Source organism: Colletotrichum fioriniae (genome assembly GCF_027942845.1).
Source record: "Colletotrichum fioriniae strain IMI 355084 chromosome Unknown scaffold_1, whole genome shotgun sequence".
Classification (NCBI taxonomy): domain Eukaryota; kingdom Fungi; phylum Ascomycota; class Sordariomycetes; order Glomerellales; family Glomerellaceae; genus Colletotrichum; species Colletotrichum fioriniae.
In genome coordinates, this window is record NW_027076837.1 from 4,053,561 (window position 1) to 4,073,600 (window position 20,040).

The 20,040-nt window shown below is 51.9% G+C and overlaps 6 protein-coding genes across 6 annotated transcripts; 4 read left to right on the forward strand and 2 right to left on the reverse strand.

Annotated features, from left to right (window-relative positions):
• Positions 1 to 1,028: 1,028 nt before the first annotated feature.
• N0V96_001019 (uncharacterized protein) lies at positions 1,029 to 2,642 on the reverse strand (the record flags this gene model as incomplete). The annotated part of the gene is made up of 1 exon (XM_053195319.1): positions 1,029 to 2,642. The coding sequence occupies one exon, from the start codon at positions 2,640 to 2,642 to the stop codon at positions 1,029 to 1,031; it is 1,614 nt and encodes a 537-aa protein (XP_053047289.1).
• A 1,796-nt stretch (positions 2,643 to 4,438) lies between these two features.
• N0V96_001020 (uncharacterized protein) lies at positions 4,439 to 8,506 on the forward strand (the record flags this gene model as incomplete). Its single annotated transcript, XM_065756105.1, has 3 exons — positions 4,439 to 7,443; positions 7,498 to 7,812; positions 7,888 to 8,506. 3 exons carry the CDS (start codon positions 4,439 to 4,441, stop codon positions 8,504 to 8,506), a joined length of 3,939 nt encoding a protein of 1,312 aa, XP_065615345.1.
• Positions 8,507 to 8,901: 395 nt separating this feature from the next.
• N0V96_001021 (uncharacterized protein) lies at positions 8,902 to 10,736 on the forward strand (the record flags this gene model as incomplete). The annotated part of the gene is made up of 3 exons (XM_053195317.1): positions 8,902 to 9,212; positions 9,327 to 9,597; positions 9,648 to 10,736. 3 exons carry the CDS (start codon positions 8,902 to 8,904, stop codon positions 10,734 to 10,736), a joined length of 1,671 nt encoding a protein of 556 aa, XP_053047287.1.
• Positions 10,737 to 12,824: 2,088 nt separating this feature from the next.
• On the forward strand, positions 12,825 to 13,685 carry N0V96_001022 (uncharacterized protein; the record flags this gene model as incomplete). Its single annotated transcript, XM_053195316.2, has 2 exons — positions 12,825 to 13,015; positions 13,085 to 13,685. The coding sequence occupies 2 exons, from the start codon at positions 12,825 to 12,827 to the stop codon at positions 13,683 to 13,685; spliced, it is 792 nt and encodes a 263-aa protein (XP_053047286.2).
• Positions 13,686 to 14,246: 561 nt separating this feature from the next.
• Positions 14,247 to 15,432, forward strand: N0V96_001023 (uncharacterized protein; the record flags this gene model as incomplete). The annotated part of the gene is made up of 4 exons (XM_065756106.1): positions 14,247 to 14,289; positions 14,362 to 14,400; positions 14,453 to 14,990; positions 15,072 to 15,432. 4 exons carry the CDS (start codon positions 14,247 to 14,249, stop codon positions 15,430 to 15,432), a joined length of 981 nt encoding a protein of 326 aa, XP_065615346.1.
• A 1,914-nt stretch (positions 15,433 to 17,346) lies between these two features.
• N0V96_001024 (uncharacterized protein) lies at positions 17,347 to 18,759 on the reverse strand (the record flags this gene model as incomplete). Its single annotated transcript, XM_053195314.1, has 1 exon — positions 17,347 to 18,759. The coding sequence occupies one exon, from the start codon at positions 18,757 to 18,759 to the stop codon at positions 17,347 to 17,349; it is 1,413 nt and encodes a 470-aa protein (XP_053047284.1).
• Between the last annotated feature and the right edge of the window lie 1,281 nt (positions 18,760 to 20,040).

Genomic DNA, 20,040 nt, shown 5'->3' on the forward strand with positions numbered 1-20,040 from the left:
GTCCGGTCTGCCCCCTTTCACTATGGAATATGGATCCCGTCGTGGCGTGCTGCTGAGCCTACTGGGCCGCTGGCCTGTCGCATTGTGAGTGAATCTCGTTTCGGGCATTCCCATGCGTCGATCCGCGTAGTCGAGATGAACTCGCCAAGACAACTGCCGCCAGACCGTTTCTTCTTTAATGCGCCGAGCCTCTAGGTCATTGGCGATTACGTCTCGTTCCATGGTCCTACGGGTTCGTCCACTGAGAGATCAGTCAATCATCAGTCTGATTCTTTCCAACACGTCGTCTGTGGGCACTTTCGATGAAACGGCGCCCGCATACCTGTCAGCGACTGTCAGCAGCTTTGTCAACTTGTCAACCGTCAAGCGACTCGCCTACCCAGCCTTCAAGCCCCTGGAAGTCTGGCCTCAATAGAACATGTCAGTCTCTCACTCAACTTCACACTTTCAAGACTCTTGGATGCATGCCGCGACCGCTGCTCTCGTACGCGAACGTCGAGTCTTGCCCTCATCCCCTTATTTTTGGCGTGATTCATGAGCCGCACTTCACAGCGTCGCGCCGAGACGGCGTTGCGGCGCGTGATTCCTGTACATGGCCGCATTCGACAGGGCTGGTCGCCCAACGGTCGCCGCGCCACGAATCGTGTCCTAGCCTCAGCCTTGATTAGGTTAGTGTTTGTTTGAGATAGACTTTGATGGTCGTCAAGCCCCCTCCCCTGACAGCACTCTCCAGGATCGCTGCATATCAGAACTTCTGCTCGATATGACGACAACGGCGGTGAACACCAATTCATGTCTGCAGGTTGTGAGTTGCAAGCAGTGCAGGGGACATCTCTGCTCGGTATGGGCAGCCCATGTCTCACGGCAGATCGATCGCGTTAATGGCCCCCCTTCGTGCCCCTCGCGTCCCCTCTTAATCCCGGCCGAGCATGTCAGCAGAGTTGTTTGCGGCGAAACTCTCGATTGAATCATTCTTGGCCAAGCTTTTTGTTGCGCTCGATGAGAAAACTCTCTTTAAGAGAACTGTTTTACAAAAATGCCTGGATGGCTTCCCAAAACGCTGCAGGGCTCTCCCACATGGGAAGATGGCCGGCGTTTGGCACAATCTTCAACTCGGTGCCGTGGTCGCCCAAGGCATCCTTGAAACCCTCCATTGCCTTGACCAGCGCACCTTTGGCGTCGCCATCACCCACAACCAGCAAGCCGGGAACTTGGCAGGATCCGAGCGCTGGCTTCAAATCATAGTCCCACAGCGCTTGGCAGCTATATCTGAAGCCCTCTACGTTATTGACTGCAACCATTTCCGTCATGGCTTTCACAACCTCCTCCTTCTCCATCGTGGCCGGATGGAACCACCGACCTACCGTCTGCTCGGCTAGCTTTGCGATTCCGGCTCCGCTGTTCTCCTCTGCAACCGCGATACGATCCTTCCAGGCCTGGGTGTTGGCCGCACTCGACGTCACGTTGAAATCGCAGGCGATGAATTTCTTCAATCTATTAGGGTACTTGAGCGCAAAGTTGGTTGTTGTTGCGCCTCCCATCGACACTCCGATAAGGACGTGCAGCTTGGGGATGCGGAGTGCATCGAGAACGGTGCGCAGGTCAGAGGCAAGCAAGTCCAGCGTCGCCGGCACGGGCGGGCTCGGGATCGCGTGTCGGCCTCGCGTATCGTACCGCAGAATGCGCAAGTCCGGACGTTGTTCCTTCAAGATCTTGACAATTGGATCCCACATGTGCAGGGACGTAAGCAAAGAATTGCAGAATGCTACAGTAGGTGCCTTGGGAGAGGTATTGCCCTCCAGCTTGTAAGGGATCGAAAGTTGGTCCTCGGCCGTGATGTACGAGTCGATGACCTCGTCCTTTCCGGGAACAGTCGTAGTCTTGCCATCCGGGGCCGTGAAAGTGGAGGCCGTGGCTGGTAGCTTCGCCAAGTTTTCCAGGTCGCGAGACGCGGGACCAAAGACGTAGAAGAGAGAGTAGGTACGGCGGTTCATGCCTGCGACCTTCTTGACCATCTCTGCTGCCCAAGGAGTAGCTGTGGAGGCCTTGTGTTCAGGACCGCCTAAGCCATTTGTACGGGCGTAGTCGTGGAGCACGAAGAAGGTGGTCTTGCTGCCGACGCCGTCGCCAATGGAGGAAATCTTGAAGAGACGGGTCCTCAACCAACCGGGAACCTTGGAGAGCATCGGAATATGTTCGTCGGCGTACCACTTCTTGAACTCGGCCTCGTCTGCTTCGTCCTTCAGAGTGGTCTCAATGGCCACAAGCTCGATGCCCTCGGCTTCCATGTCGGAAAGCTGCTCAATGGGGATGAACAAAGGGGCCTTTTGCTCGATGACCAAGTCGAAGAAGTATCTGGTGACGGCCACCTGGCCAATGGTCTCGGCCTCACGGGTAGATCTGTTTGCGCGGAGCGTAGTGTATGTGGGTGTCTCGAGGTGGGACATGTCCGTCACATCGTAGGAGGCGAGGTAGGTCGGCTCCTTGCCGTCGTTGGCGCGGTAGCGCAGGCCGTTGGTGAAGATTTGGGGGAGACGCAGGCGGGTTGGGCCGTGCTCGTTGTTGTACCACTCGTGGAACTGCTCGATAGCCAGTTCAGGCTTCGGCTGCATAGTAACGTAGAGCATTCCGGGGGGAGCCATGGTGATTTCTCGACTCGATTGGTGATGTTTGAGGCGTATTGAGAAGTCTGGAAAGGTTTGCAAAGGAGCAAAGCCAGACCGCCGGGGGAACTCGGTACGTGAGGTATTCTGTCAGGGTGACTTCGGGTGCCGTGGGAAGCTCGGGGCGGGGCTTATGACGAACGCGGGGTCGAAATTGGAGAGAGGGTCCAGCGCATTCGGGATCTTGACACGGCAAGCTGCGCAACGGCAATTCGAGTCAATGCTTTCGAGGATGCTTTGAAGAAGTTTCCTCGGGAGTTCCTCGAGAGGATTGGTTTGTCTCAATGGGCCTATGTGCTTCAGAGAATCTGCGTCTTGCAAACTCAAGAGACGGTAATCGTGGGGAAGAGGGGCGTTGGTCTCGGCCATTGTCGAAATAAATAATCTGGCGCATTGTGGCGGAAAAGTGTTCTGCCAGCACCTTTCGCATCACTGCCTCGCGATTGATGATTCTTCCAGAAGCATGTGCTTGGAGCGATATCGGTGGTGGTAATGGACCGTTTTGTTGAAGGCTGTTGACTGACTGTTCCCCGTGACTTGCGATTTTTGTTTGCTTCAAGATCAAGATGCGACAAGTAACATCGCATTTCCTCAACCACACCTGACGTGTGGATCTGATCAAGGTGCACCGTACCTTACGGTACCTTAGATGGAATGGAAAACGCCGTGGAGCTTTTGGATGGAAATGGCAATCGGCTAGAACTCGGGAGAATTCGTCTAAGCCTTTGAGATACCTTGAGCTCTTTTCTTCTTTCCTTTTGAACTCTGCCTGCCTCTTCGGAATGTTTGCATCATGAGAAATCAGACGGCAGGTGCATCACCATTTGTGGCTTCCCTTCATTCTTTCCGCCCGTACCCCCACGCCCTCATTCAGTTTGAAGGAAGCCACCCACCACCATCGACACACCTGCCACCTGCCAACTCATTGGAGGACACGGAGGGGTAGCGGTAGGGCGCCGGAGGCCAGCCAATGATCGCCGGTATCCTCCTTCTGGTTGGCCGAGTCGCGGTCCTCTGACCCGCTGCAGATTAAGCGAAGAAGGGCTTTTCTATTTCGGGACTAGTGCAGCCAAGGCCCAGAGCGGCTAGCGCGGCGCTGATTGCAATCTGATAGACAGAGCTTCGCGACGTTTGAAGCTTTTCGCAATCAACGTGTTCAGGGAGCTGGAGCTTCTTTTCCACGCAAGCACGGGTATAACAAGACCGCATTTCATGAAATCCTCAGTAAACCGCACTACCTTCACAGCCCGCAGATTGGCATCTCTTTTCATTCGGTCTTCACCGCCCCCTCGACAATCGGTGCAGCAACTGTAAACAGGGTCCGCCGGGTCGACCCAACGCCGACGCAAACCTGCATTCTTCTCACTGTTCCTTGCCGTCCTGACCGTGTCCAATCATTTTGTTCTGCATACTTTTCGGGCGTGACTAGCAAAAGTTATGGGAAGAAGGGTCCGCCCTCGCTTTTCAATGTGTGCTGTGTGACCTAACAGGACTGACATCCGTTCCAGATGTGAGGTGCTCTCAACAAACCCATTCACCTTCCATCAACAACTCCAGCACCTGATACTATCTGGCTTCTGTTCCTGAGCTCATCCTTCGATGCAATCGTATTGTTCCTCACGCTTAACCCTAATTACTCCTCTGCTGTTGGGCTTCTTTCGCGAACCCTCACTCTTCTAGGGCATCGGTCTCGTCCTTAGCCCCAGCCTCGTCTCGTAGCTTCAAGTCGAACAAACCTTGCCGCTAACTACTACGAACTTGCTGTTTCTTTCGCAATGGAAGTCTTTCTCACCAACGTGCCTTGGCAACTTACGGATCGAACTCTGGAGAAGGAGCTTAGGCCGCACATGAAGGCTCTCGGCATTCTTGAATGGGCAGGCTCGACAAAGAACAAAAACAACAATGGCTGGGTGACGTTCCTCAACGCAGAAGACGGAAAAAGCTTCCTGAAACGTCATGGAAAGGAGACTCTCTCTGATGTTGGGGCTACATTCAAGCCCACGCCGAAAGGGGGAAAGCCTCCAAAGGATCGAGCGAGAGCAAATCTGCTTCTCATGAACACCCATGTCTGGGTAGCGCCAAGCATCAGACCACCCGACCCATTCATGATCAAGAGCCTTATGCATCGTCTGGAGGAAAAACACAGACAGCGGACTCAGCAAGATGCTCCCTCTACCGACGACGCCATCGTTTTTCAAGTCAGTCACCTGGCTTGCGGCCACAACACCTTCCAGCCAGACAAGACCTTGACCTTCAACGAACAATGCCGCCTTTCTCAAAGAGGCCTAGCAAATTTTGGCAAGAGAATGCTCATTCTGAAATTCGAACAGGGGCTGAAAGTCGAGATCCCTCACTCCGCCATCGTCGAGATGATACACACCTCTGTTCCATCCACTTTTACCCTTCTCCTGAGTGAACCACCACGATTCTATCATACAAAGTCCGATTTGGAAGAACAGATGAAACGTCTCGGCTTGATCGATGATTTCAAGAGACCTCAGGGAAAGTCACTCACTCGCAGTCTCGGTCTATCCAGCAGCAAGGAGCATTCGAAGTGTGCGGGAACCTGCCTCGTCTATCAGCTCGGAATCTTTGGCCCCGACTTCGATTACAACATTATCAGCCTCAAGAAGAAAGAGATCATTGTCATTGCGCACTCAAGGGTCGCTCTTAACCAAATGCCCATCTTTCACGGAGTTGACTACCACACCGAGTGGGCCAAATTCTATGATGGTCTAGTCAAGGCAGGATCTGCCAAGACATTACCTTTTGGCATTCTTTTCCAGCTGCAGTCCTTGGTCTTTAACAACTTTTTGCATCCACGCAGTGCCCACACAATTTTGGTGTCCCTCGGGAAAATGTTCCAAAGCGCCAAATTGGATGGCAAGCCGGAGCCCGTTTCCCAGCAGGCGTTTAAGATTTTGCATGGCACTGGCCAGGATGGAATCTCCTACCCATGTCATAACACTGACCCAATCGAACTGGAACCTAACGAGATCCTGAAATATCTTCTCTCCATTGAGAAGCGGTTGCAATCCGAAACCAACATGGAATTCAGAGATGCCCTGCTCGAGCCTGAGATAACCGATCATCATGCCTGGGTTTTCAAGGCCACAGTGACCCCGACGAGAATCACCTTGCATGGACCCGATCTGGAACCTCTCAATCGCATCCTTCGCAAACATCGAAACCAGACGGACTATTTCATGAGAGTAACCTTCGCCGACGAAGACGGTAGTGATCTATTCTTCAGCGGCAAGGTTTCCTACGATAAAATCTTTGACCGCTACAAAAGCATCCTCGGCAAGGGCCTCGAGGTTGCTGGTCGGGTATATGGCTTTCTTGGTTTCTCCCACTCTTCACTGCGGTCCCATTCAGCATGGTTTTCGGCTCCATTCTTTGACGATTGGAACAAATTGCAACTATACGGAAACATCATAAAATCATTAGGTGATTTCGACAAGATACAGATTCCGGCCAAGTGCGTGGCTCGCATCGGACAGGCCTTTTCAGAAACTCCCTCATTCATTTCCATCAGCCAGGCCGACATAAAGCGCTACTACATTCCGGATGTCAAATCAATGGAGGGTGAAACTGAACGAGTTTTCAGCGATGGTGTAGGCACAATTTCCCGCGAAGCCCTGGAGCTGATTTGGCCACGCCTGCCACGAGGCTCGTTGATTACCACTTGTTTGCAGATTCGATGGGGGGGCGTCAAAGGAATGTTGTCTCTGGACACAAGGCTTCAGGGTCGAGCAGTGTGCATTCGAAAAGAGTCCATGGAGAAGTTCCCCAGTAAGGATTGTGAGAATCTCGAAATCTGTGACGTTGCATCACGGCCCCTCAAACTGGTGCTCAACCGGCAATTGATCAAGATCATGGAGGACTTGGGTGTATCAAAGCAATGGTTTCTCCGACTGCAGAAGATGGAGCTTGATCGACTTCGGGCAGTAACGGCCGATGCTTACAATACGGCAACATTCTTGCATCTTCAGGGCATCGGCACAAGTTTCTTCTTGCCGACCTTCGTCAAAAGCCTTGACAAGTACGGCATAGACTACCGGCAAGACAGTTTCTTGAGAGCAGTGGTCGAGTCGGTTGTTTTACGGGAATTGCGATTGTTAAAGCATAAAGCCAGAATACCCGTTCCCAATGGTGCCACCCTCTTTGGAATCATGGATGAGACGAGGTTCCTCAAGGAGGGTGAGGTCTACGTCTGTTTTGACACTTATCGACGACCTGGAAAACCAGCAAATGTCGAGTCTATCAAGGATGGTGCTTTCATCCTCGTGACGCGGTCGCCAGCTCTTCACCCCGGCGATATTCAGGAAGTCATGGTTAGAGTACCACCCGTAGGCCACCCCTTACGGAACCTCCGCAACTGTATCGCGTTTAGCCAGTTTGGAGAGCGCGACTTGCCCAGTAAGCTAAGTGGCGGCGATCTTGATGGCGACTTGTATAATATCATCTGGGACCAAGATGCAATGCCGGCAATGGTATATGAAGCTGCCGACTATCCCAGAGTAACACCGGAGCCACTTGGTCGATCAGTGACGAGAGAAGACATGGCCAACTGGTTTGTTGACTTCATGAAGTCTGACGTACTCGGCATGATTGCCACTAGGCATCTAATTCTGGCCGATAAACACCATGAAGGAACTGTGAGTGACGACTGCATCAAACTAGCCGGTTTACATTCGACTGCTGTAGACTTTTCGAAGACGGGCATCCCAGTCGCGCGCGAAGAAATCCCAAAGGCGCCCATCTTTCGCCCGGACTTGTAAGTACACGATGTCGCTCGGCGTAGTCTATTACTGCTGACAGTGTCTCGCAGCCTTGCTCCCGCCCCCCCTGCTCAGTTGTATGATCGAACGCAGATCGACTTCCTTGGTAAGGACGAGGCAGTCGACGATAACGACGACGACGGCTTCGCACCATCTTACAGATACTACAAATCGGACAAAATCCTTGGCGAGCTTTATCGCAATGTCGACGAAAAGCAGATCTGGGATGACGAAATCAAGAGATCTATCGCCAAGACCGGTCCCTCGGTTTGGGACCAGTTTGTCGGCTTGATAGAGCGAAAGATGAAAGACTACACTCATGGGCGAGTGAGCTGGGAAACGAAGCTCAAGGAGGCGAAAAGCTTGTGGGACGTGTGAGTGGCTCTGGGACTTACGTTGTGGCGATTTCATGAATTCTTTCCAGCTGACAGTCCCTCTAGATACGAAGATCACCTCTTCAGTGCCATGACAACGTACTCTGACAGTCACTTGAAGCAATTAACTGAAGTCGAGGTGTTCTGCGGCTCAATATTCAACAAGACCGGCGCGCAGACTCGTCGTCAAAAGGACAACTCAATGAAACTCAAGCAAGAGTTCGATCGACTAGCCGACCTCATGGTGCAACAAATGCGGCGCAAATTCCGTAATGTTGGGGACCACACTGCTCAACCTGCCGATATCTACAATAATCCTGCACCGCTTGGCACCAGCCAGGTTGACGACGACATAGAAAGGCTCTTGGCACCGAACAAGGATGCATTGGAGATGTCATATGCGTGCTTCATGGTTGGGTCGCTGCCGAGTACCGATACCGAGCGCGGACATCGAGCAACGCAGCTGGATAGCTTCAAGGTCATTTCCGCGGGTGTCTTGCTCAAAGAGCTTACTGAGCTTGCCAATCGCGTGAAGGGCGGCCGGCTAGTCGACCCCAACAATGGCGACGCTGCGGGCGGTGGCTTTGTGGGTGTCAGTGGTGGGCCAACAATGTTCTATGCGTACAGCGGCTATGATATGGATGTCGGGCAGTATCCCAATTATGGATACAGCCATTGCATGTAGAGTGCCTTTGGGAGGTAGACCACGACAAGGTCAAGAGCTATTGTACGATATCGAAGCTGAATGTTTGGTGAGCAGTCGTCGACATTTAATTCGAGGCCTCGGGGGATAGTGGGAAAGATGATTTGCTGGATTGATCGTCGCTTCCAATTGGGCAGCGCGTGAATGGTAAAAAGCCTCCGATGCTTCTCACGTCGAAGGATTGTTCCCTGACCAGTAAAAAGACACCAGCGTAAGCCTCCGACCAATTTCCCTACTACTCGCAAAGCTTCCTGCTGACGCGAAATGGGAAGTCTTTATATACTACATGACGAGAGAATGAGACTATGCGCCTCGTCTTCATGAACCATTTGCTTTTCCGTTATTACTCTATTCGCCCACCTCCTAGAATCGCGATGATGGCCTCCCCAAAGCCGGCTCCCAGCAGCGAGTTATCGAAGAATCTGAACCCTTCGCACATTCTCACCGAGCCTAGCAAGACACCTCTTAGAGATGAAGGCCAGAAGGAAGCCAATCAAATTGTGGCTGAGGCGCCGACAGCGTACAAGAAGGATCTACGCTTCTGGGCTATCTTGTTCGCACTATGCATCACTTCTCTGCTCGCTTCCCTGGAGACCACGGTAGTCGTGACGTCGTTGCCGACCATCGTTGAGCGCTTGGAGTTTGGGAGCAGCTATGTCTGGGTTGGCAACATCTTCTTTCTCACTAGGTTAGTCTCGGGGCATCAACCCGGCTACATCTAGTCAAATTACTGATATGAGGTGCAACCAAGTGCCGCTGTCCAGCCTCTCTTTGGGCAGTTCTCCAACCTTTTCGGTCGCAGATACCTCACGCTATTCATTGTAGCAATCTACACTTTCGGTAGCGGAATCTGCGGCGGCGCTAATAGCCCAACGATGCTCATCGCTGGGCGCGCTGTGCAAGGGATGGGAAGCGGTGGCATTAACATGATCATAGACATCATCATCTCCGACCTCGTCCCACTCAGGGATAGAGGTAACTATATCGCCATCGTCCTAACGATCTACGGGGTCGGCATGGCAATCGGACCATTCGTGGGAGGCATCATCGTGCAAACCACTTCATGGCGATGGGTGCGTACTTACTCTCAATCAGGATTTTCCAAGCCATACTGACGGAATAGGTGTTCTACATCAATCTCCCAGTTGGCGGCCTCTCACTCGTTCTTCTCTACCTTTTTCTCCACGTCAAATGGAATTGGACCGCCACCTTCAAGGAAAAACTCCACAGGATCGACTATATCGGTAACTCGATGCTCATCGCATCTACAGTCTCCGTCCTCATAGCCCTCACCTGGGCCGGCGCAATCCACCCTTGGTCCTCCTACCGCGTCATAGTCCCTCTCATCCTCGGAATTATAGGTCTCGCTGCCTTCTGCATCTTTGAGGGATCAGGCCTTGTCCCCGAACCGGTGATGCCCCTGCGCCTCTTCGCGAATCGAACCTCCGCCATTGTCTACGCAACCACCTTCCTCAATTCTGCGATTCTGTACTGGGCATTTTTCTTCCTTCCCCTCTACTTCCAGGCCATCAAGCTTTCGACCCCAGCTCGCTCGGGGGTTCAATTACTCCCCGTGACCTTGATCTCCATCCCGGGCGCCGCCATCTCCGCCGTCGTCCTCGCACGATGGGGACGCTATAAAGCCCTCCACATCGCAGGCTTCGCCCTCATGACCCTGGGTCTCGGCATCTGGACCGTTCTGAACAGGAACAGTAGTACGGCAGCCTGGGTACTCGTACAAGTCGTTCCCGCCGTGGGTTCAGGCATGCTCCTCAACACTCTGCTCCCAGCCTTTCAGGCAGGCCTTGCGGAAGCAGATCAAGCTGCCGCGACGGCAAGCTGGTCTTTTATTCGCAGTTTCGGGAGTATCTGGGGCGTAGCTATTCCCGCGGCCATCTTCAACACGTATACATCGTCGTATGCCGCGCAGAAGATTGATGACGATACGGCTCGGGGTGTCTTACAGCACGGGGATGCGTATGCCAGCGCCACGAAAGCCTTCGTTGAGTCTTTTGATGAGCCGACGAGAAGCCAGATCATTGATGTATTCACCGAGGCTATGAGAAAGGTATTCTTCGTAGCGATTGCATTTGGAGGCCTGGCTTTCTTGCTGAGCTTCTTGGAAAGGGAGGTCGAACTGAGAAAGGAGCTGGAGACTGAGTTTGGGCTCGAGGAAAAGAAGAAGGCCGACGGAGATAAAGATGCCGTCTGAATGATACCTATCAGAAGGTCAGAACCGCCCTACCTTATCCGCTAGTCATCTACAAGTTGCTTCTCACATTTACCGGATGGATTACCCCATCTGGTCACTCAATACAATGTCAACACTCTCACCTACGATGTTTGATAGGCACTTGTTCAGAGCCTTCCGAGCTTCCAGGCAGGCTCGAGGTCGCTCGGCCTGTACATCTAATTTGCAGATCACAGCCGGCGGGATACTCTTCAATTCCAAGACCTGGCCCAGTCGATATGTACCATGACGACACCGAGAATCGTTGCAATAGCCGGGGGCACACGAAGACTGCAGCGCCTTTAAACACTATTTGAGCGACGTTGACGGACAGCGGAGTCGCGGGCCAGGACCTCCATGACTCGACTCCGTCTGACCATCACGGAGTCAAAACTAGCGTCCGTAGATGGATGTTTTAACTTCACGACTTCAGATTATTGCCCACATCCCGCTCCAAGCCTATGTGCCCGTCGATAGAAGCGCGGACAGAACAGGCAGCTTGCTACCCTTGCCAAGTCGGAAGCCCCCGACTTCAAATTGAGCATGTCCACTACTTCAACTCAAGCGTGCAAGCAAACGAATGGTATGAACAGACCGAAACCGAGGCCCAAGCACCGCACGGTTAGGTGACATGCAGGGAACACAGGCGGTTTCCCCCTTCTCTCCCCTCTGATCGTTTCGTCGCGCTGGTCCTTGCGACAGAACAGTCTGCCCAAAGTCTAAGTTCGTCCGCCGTGCTTTATCCTCGCCGACCCCATTCTACCATCGAACAAGAGTGGGAGGAGCTATCCGCGGGGTCAGGTTTCTTGGTTCCTGGGACATGGCAACCCTGACCATCTTTGGCCGCCACAGGAGCTACACAGCTCACTTCAACTTCCTTTGGAAACTTTCAAGGTCAGAAGAAATTCATGCACACGTGGTGAAGAAAGCCTCCAATTGTCGGGCGAACCCGCCACCAGGGCAGAGAGGCTGCTCGCTGGCCAAAGCTTCAGGATCGCCGACCGGCACCCTAAACTTTTTTTCCCCTTCTCTTTCCCCTCGACTGACTTTCGGCACTTTGGCTGGGTCAACTTCGGCTTCTCTTTCTCCGTCACACCATTCGAATGGCACCCGACGCGTTTGGTGTGGTTGAATTTGGACCATCTCATATTACCTACTTACCTTGCCCTAACGCCGTTTGGCAGCTAACTTGAGCTGAACACATACAGTGGAGTCATGCACGACTATGAATGGATACAGAGTCAGCAAGCCAAGCGGGCCCCGTAGCAGAGCATCGCCTGGGCAACGACGATGTCTGTCGTGTCGCAAGTTGCCGGCTGCGGTGAGTGGACTGAGACGCGACATGAGATGGTATTTAGGAAAACGCATATTGACCACGATTACAGTGTGATTGCCAGCAATCCCGGCATGCGAGGGAAAGGTCACAATCAAGTTCCGGAATCTCATCCATAAGCGAAAGCTCACCGACCACCAATGCGACCATTGAATCAAAGATCACCACACCAGGATGTTTAAGCTCAACGCCAGCGAGTCTGGAGCCCTTGCCGGCTGACATCACAATGGCTTTCTTCGCGTTCGTAGGCGATTCACCTTCACCGATGACCGATGTCTTTTCGCTCTCCTTCATGCGGACATATCTCGACACGTCATTACCAATTCGTGCCGTTGTAACAACAATTGGCAAAATATGCCTAGAGTACTCCAAGACCACCGCCTTAGAAAAGAAGCAAAAGGCCGCAGCGACAATTATAGCCCAGGACCGACATAAGTTGAAAGAATTTCTTGACACTCTCACATCTCCCGAGAGCAGTGATCAGCACTTGATGCTGCTGTATGGGATCTTGATGGCTTATGCTGAGGTGGGTTGAAACTTGAACAACCAGAAAATGCAACGTATTGCCCCGAACTTTTGTCATACTCAGAGCTGACTGTTATGCTTTTCAACAGACAATGACTGGCCAGTCATGGCTCTTCTTTCAGGCCACAATGAGAAAGTTGACAGAGAAGGTCCAACAGCAGGTCCAGGAGAGAAAAAGAGCACCACTTTTGTACTTTGACAAAGGATTGCTGATGAACTATTCGCTCCTGGCAACTTATCACTGTCTAGTGTCGTTCGAGGACACTTTCCTCGTCGACGTCGAACTTTACGACCCAAAGCCTTTTGATAACATTGACGAGATCACTAGCCAAGTTCGCATCAACTCCGCCATATTACACCACTACACAAAATACGTAGCCAATTTTGCGCGGCTACACCACAAGTAAGAAAAGAAGCTTTCGGGGGGAAATCCGGTTGCGTTTTGTACAAGGAAGCTAATGACTTCATGTAGGGCGACGAAGTGGGTGCGGCAAGCGCGTCACGTTTTGAACGACCGCCATCTGGCTGCTGAACCGCCACCACACCAAGAGCTCAAGAAGACACTATCAGAAGCTGGGCTTTTGCAACAGGGCATGGAGATTATTGAAAGTTCGGCAGCGGTAATTGACGTGATGGAGAACCTCCGAGGAGACAGATACGACGACAGCGACGAGGTGGACAAGAACGACTTCGGCATTCTGCGCGAGGTCTTCTACCATTTCTCGCTAATGGGAATCACGCGAACGTTTTGGGATCCAACATGGAAGCTTATCGACGAGGATTTGCCGCACATGACAGATATGCCGGATCTCGAAGGACACGGATTGTTCGTCCTGGAGAGGCTAGAGCAACGTACTCCTGTCGTCGGATTAGAGTCATGGAGCTACCTCGTCGTTCTCATGGGCGTTGCCTTGGAGGCTAAACGAGATGATATCCGGCAACGAGTCGCTGTCCTGCTCAACGACATTTTGGGCAAAGGCTTTGCAATTGCCGGGGCTTTGCTGACTGACGTGAAGATGATTTGGGGCATGGATTATGCATCTGGACACGAATGCATCGGGCCTAGCTCGTGAGGAAAGAACGAGATTGGAGCGAGGCGACATGCATAGCCTATGCAATTTACATCAGGTCAAGATACCTGCAAAGTAACTGCTAGTGATCCGGTGTACATTACAAAGCGAGCAATGTTAATGCAAATGACAGACACATATTTTAATGAAACAGATGGACTCGAGCCAGTCATTTGATTCTCTGCTCAATATCCGCACTAAAGCGCCGTGTCGGTTTTTCCTTAGTTCCTACGTAAACCTGCCTTTTTGGCAAGTTATCTGGGTATTTATATATACCGTAAGAACTGCCGACGGGATACAATTCTAACCGCAATGCAATGCTTGTTACCTTACTCGTTACGGATAAATCTTTATACTGGTGAAATAAGTGGCTTCAACTTCGTATGTAATTCAATTGGTTGACATGACGTAATGTTGTTCTGAGTCTCCCCCCGCACAAAAGTCCCGCAACCGGCGATTAAGAGATGAATATCACAACAAAAAGACTGTCGGAATCAGGGATTTGAAACTAATCTAGAAATTTCGTTGCTGTCTCAAACAAGACTATCCAGAGCAATATTCAACATGGCACCTCCTATCTGCACAAAGGCGTTCAAGCTGAATAACGGTACGGGGCCTCGTCGCCGTGCAGCATGACACGCATCTCATGAGTTCCCATGAACTGATCAACCTTTTGCAGGCCTCGAACTCCCCGCCGTAGGTCTAGGAACATGGCAAGGTAGGGAGAGTCTTTACACGGAATGCGTCCTACAGAGTCTGACAGCCCCAAGGCACTCCAGGATCGGATGACTCCAAGGCTATGGAGGAGTCCGTGATACACGCCCTCAACTCCGGATATCGTCTTATCGACACTGCTCAGCTCTATGGCGTCGAAGACGTTGTAGGCAGGGCCATTCGCAACAGCGGCGTCCCTCGTGAGGAAATCACCGTCGTCACCAAGTTCTGGGGCGAGTGGCATCACGATCCCGCGACGGCCCTGCAGATTTCGCTGGACACCATGGGTCTCGACTACATCGACATCTTCCTCATGCACTGGCCGTGGGCCACAACTCCGGCACCGGAGAAGAAGGTCTTGAAGAAGTGGGAGAGCCCGACGTTCATCGAAACCTGGAAGTTGATGGAGAAGTTGGTCGGCCCCAAGTGCAGATCAATTGGCGTCAGTAACTTCATGCCCAAGGTCATGGATGAGCTGCTCAAGGAAGCCACGATTGTGCCTGCCGTCAACCAGGTTGAGTTGCATGCGTTCAACCCGAACCTGAATCTCGTACCTTACTGCAAAGAGAAGGGCATTGTGGTCACGAGTTGGAGGTGAGTCTTTTCAATCTGATTCCTGTTGCATCAAGGATCAAGGACATGTTGGACAAATGAATGGGGCGCTAACCGAGGCAGCACGATGGGTGGCTCGCGTCCATCCCAAAATGAAATCCTCAACCACGAGCTCTTCACCAGCATCGCCAAGGCACATGGTATCTCTGCTGGTGTTGTGTCCCTGTCCTGGTGTGTCCAACGCGGCATCGCAGTCATCCCAAAGAGCGCCAAGAAGGAGCGCATCGAGGAGAACATCCGCCTTGTCACCCTTACCGAGGAGGAGATGAACAAGATCAACGAGGCGCACAAGACAATCAAGAAGGAGAGATTCTCCAACGGAATTGCTGTGCAGCACATGGAGATCGATGGAGTGATGACCCAGCAGGGCTGGACCTACGTTGATATGGGCTACGAGGATGAGAATGGCAACTGGCTGGCCTGAGATGTTGGAGCTTCGGCCGGTTCGGTCGAGAAGCATCGGGATTTCAGTATAAACCCATCTAGAGGATAATACATTGCCGCCGCTTCAAACACATCCAGCATTCGTCCGTCATTTCATTTATCGTATCGGCACGCTTACAAATCTATGGGTCGTTTGCTCCCGTTGTACGTAGAGCCAAGCCTATGCATTCGTCACCAAAAGCGCCTATAACTCTTCATGTCAGCGGAGTTAAAGTAAGACCGGGGAGGCAGCCAACTTATAGGTGTTGGCGCACTAACGTACTTACGCAGAATGTCTAGCCCTATCCCGACCCAATGAGACACCTTTCCGAGGATCTTTACCGTCTTTACAGATGAAAAGCTAATTACTATATGCTTGCCGTTACTGCAAACTCGAGACGGAATAAAGCAAACTGCTCAGTAACTGGCTGACTTACTCGTAGTCCCTCGCATTAAAGATAAAGCAACCGAGTGAGCTAAGCCAAGCCATGCCTGGCCATAGCACCGCCTGAATCGGGGAGTGGGCCGCTAGCGTCGCAGCGAAAAGCATAAAGACAACCACAGCAGCCACTCCGTCTTTCTACCAAAATTTCCCCTCCATGTCGAGAAAATTGAACAACCCGCAATCAGTAGAAGACGCCGAAATGAACGTGTCACCTCAGGAAGGGGAGCTATCATTGGTGAGGACGGGATCCTCATCGGCGTCAGAAATCGTCCCAGTATCTCTAGGACAATTGCCAGCGCAAAGTGAAGCCCTAGAATCGTCAGAAGATTGGACAGGCTTGACGTCAAGCAAAGAGCGGAGGAAACTTCAAAATCGACTAAATCAAAGAGCACGCCGTTAGTTTACCCTGTATTCCTTGGCTTTACACAAGTTATTGAACGCCATCTAACCGGATGGGCTGCATCTAGGTAGAAGAATGAAGCAGGAAGTGTTTCGTCAAATAAGTCAACTAGAGGGAGTGATCAATGAGACCATAGCAGAAGCAGAATCAGCTGGCCGTCTGCAAAACGGTACCACCGGAGATGAAGGCTACTCGCTTCTGCCATGCCCCAAAAGGAGGGGCGAGCTGATGATCCTCGCACAGGAGGCGCGAAGCAATTATGCCCTAGGAACTCCCGCCCCTCGACAGTTGAGCGCCCTCGTCAAGCTCAACCTGCTCACTGCGCTATGGCGAAATACGCAGATATTGGGCTTCAACGTGCATTCCATCTGCGAGGACGAATTTATTTCTCCATATAATCTACAAGGCCCGGACCTTCCATGCTATTCTCGGCAAGAACTCTCGTGGCCTCCCTATCTACGCCCAACGGAAGCTCAGAAAAAGATTACACATCACCCTTTTCTTGATGTGTTCCCATTTCCGTCATTGCGAGAAGCCGGAATCCGGGCCGAAGAGCTTGGGTTCTTTGACGAAGACGACTTTTGCCTCGACATCTTCCATCTCGATGACAAAAAGGACGGCGTAGAGCGGCCGCGTATGATAGTATGGGGCGAGTCTTGGGATCCCCGCGGTTGGGAAGTCAACGTCGCTTTTCTGAGGAAGTGGGGCTGGATGGTCCGAGGTTGCCCGGAGTTACTAGAAGGCACAAATTACTGGCGTGAGAAAAGGGGCGAAAAGAGATTGAATTTCAATCTCAACCCATGATAGCGATAGAGCAATGAAGCAGGATACATCATTTCACTAACTGTTTTTGTAAGGGGTAGAAAATATGAAGTCTTAGATTCACAACAGAGTCTTTTGCAGTACTTTGATCAATTCGAGCTAGGTTCCAGTCTTGATCAAGATTCATTTTCCTCCATTCAATGGCAAGTTATCATCGTCTGACTTCCATGAGAGCCCCACAAGGCTAACTAGTGATGAGGTAGTTGAACGACTTCCTATGGAAGTGTCAACACTAACTGATTAGTTCCTTAGAAAGGCTGGGCAGTTGCATGCCAGAAAAGCTCGCCAAGAGCATATCTGTCGGTCAGAGGCTTGACCTCCTCCTTTACGCACGTCTTTTCGACCGGAACTCCGTCGAATCTCGCCCCGATCCAAGCAGCAATGTCAGCTCTCGCAGCCTCCAGGACCTGGCCATGGCCCATGCTCGGGTAAACTCTAGCATGAACAGGGCTCTCGGGGAACGAGGTGCAAGTCTGGTTGAAGTCGTCGAGTGTCAGGTTGTTTGGCGTGATGGTGTCGGTCTCGCCCGAAATGACCAACATTGGCGCGGCGATGGAGTGCGGGCCTTGGCCGTTGTATCGAACAGCCCATTCGTCAACGATTGGAAGCGTCAACCAGCTTGTATTCTTGTAGAGTTGCTCCGGGGTGAAGTCACCGACGATAGCAAAGCCGGACGTGAAGCACGACTTGTCGAGGGCACCCAAGCGCTGCAGGGGAATCTCCCCCAGGTAATCTGCAACCTTAATCTGGTCGGGGAAGAGCAGAGATAGAGATTGGAGGAAGTAAACTGAGAAAGGATCGTGGGCAGCCTTTCCTTGGGCAAGTGCAAGAGAGGCGGGGATCAACTTCTGCGGTCGCAAAGCAGGGGCGGCAGCCACGGAGCCGATAAACTCGCCAGCCTCCAAAAGAGCTTCTTGATCGGGCTGAGCCAGACGCTCGTTGGTTCTCCAAGCCGTCATACCACCCTCGCTGTGTCCATAGACCACCCACTTCTGTCCCAAAAGGTCACCGATGGCCTTCCTCGAGGCAACGAGAGAGTATGCGACATCAGCAACGTGGATCCAACCCGACTCGTACATGAAGCCCTGGGGAATGTCGGAGCCCTGACCAGCATAGTCGGGAGCAATGACAGCATAGCCAGACTCGGCAAGGATGAAAGGGGCCTTCCAGTCGTAGTAAAGACCCTTGTTATTGGTGGGGGCACACAAGCGGCTACGGCCGGCAGTTCCGTGGGTCCAAACAACGGTGCGCAGCTTGTTCTCTTCGGCCGTAGCACCGGGCTTGGCAAACGGGTTGGAGAAAGGCAGAAGAACCCAAGCGGATGCGGGGATTGGCTTGCGGTCAATGTCTTCGGTTACATAGAGGACCCTTGACAATGACAGACTGGCGGGGATAGTCCAGTTCGAAGAGAGCTGCGCAGCGGGCACGTTCTCCCATCGCAGGATATCGCCAGGTTTGGCACCGGTGAAGTTGGCAGGGGTAGAATAGAACGGGTCGGACACGATATCGCTCACCCAGAGGGAGGCTTCGGCTTCGTACGTGGTCTGTATGGCGGTCTGGCAAGCTGCGTCGCAGCCCTTCTGGCATTCGGCATCGCAGATCGGGTCGAGCGCAGAGACAATGCCAACGAAGGCAGCAGCAATGGCTACAAAAGACTTCATTTTGCCGGATGATCTTGACTTGAAAAAAAACGTAACCCTGCTGGATGAGGAACGGAAGGCAATGATGATCGCTGCTGGCACCGGGTCTTTATACAAGATCGAGGTCGGAAAGGGGGTTCATCTCATTATCTGATTATCAACCATAGATATGATTACAGGAGCTGCAATCCTTGATCTTGAACCTTAATTCTACGCTTTACCTACACGATACTACGAGCCTAGGTTGTTGAGCAGTCATATTAAGCATACGTGCGATGCAAGCTTGGTAGTCGCCCCAGTGTCGCATACAACTTCCCCTTTTGGGATGGATCACCCGCCCCTCGTTGCAGCAGCGCATCCATCCCGAATTGTAATCGGGGTCCAGTCCAGGCCCGGAACCACGGTAATCGACTCAGCTAAACATTTGTCGATAAACATTCTTGTTGCTTTCAGCTTGTATTCGGATGTTCCCAATCAGAAGCATTCTCGGAACGCTTCCGACCAATTCCGTCTGATCTTCTGTATGCCTCTAATCGTAAGAGGCGGACTTCGGAGACTTGTGTCAAGCTGCCATGCATTCCACCCCGCCAAGTTTTTGTCATGTCGGTCTCCCACCGGTATCTGTTCCCAGTGATGCGGTATTGCTCCACCTTCAAAGATGTCAGCTTCTGATCGGCCGACCCTGGCAAACTTGGTCATGCACATCATGTTCTATGGCATTGCATCTTGAGGTTACTTGCGTGCCTTAGACAAAGTGACCCGTTGATCCTTTGGGTATATCTCGAGTTGGCAGCATGGTGTTTGTCGCATCCAATACATATGGTATACTGATTTTATCTTCTCAAAACTTGTATGTTCCCTCGGTCTTACGATGCAATAGGCATCCCTGTCAAATAGCAATCGTCTTGTGCCTATCCTATGTTTCATTCGCTGAACAACTACAACATCTTCCCGAACCTGTTGCGCTTAATCCATCAAGCGACCAGAGCGGCGCATCAGTCACGCGATAAAAGCCGCTCATCAGATTGATCAATGAATGTGAGGTGGGCAGCGGAGAAAATTACGATTCTCTTCCGGTACGTGTAATAGTAGATATATTAGGTCATGGAGGAAGACGTTTATCCATTCTCATTACCCGCGATGCATAATTAGGCAATCTGACAGGAAGGGGAGTTTTATAGTGTTCAAAATGATATCTATGGCGTTTCATAGTGTACTCTAACTTAGTCTCAAATGCAGTATGTAAGTCAACTCTATTCTTACTTTACTACAAGAGACTTTGCTGCTCAATTTAGATCTCAT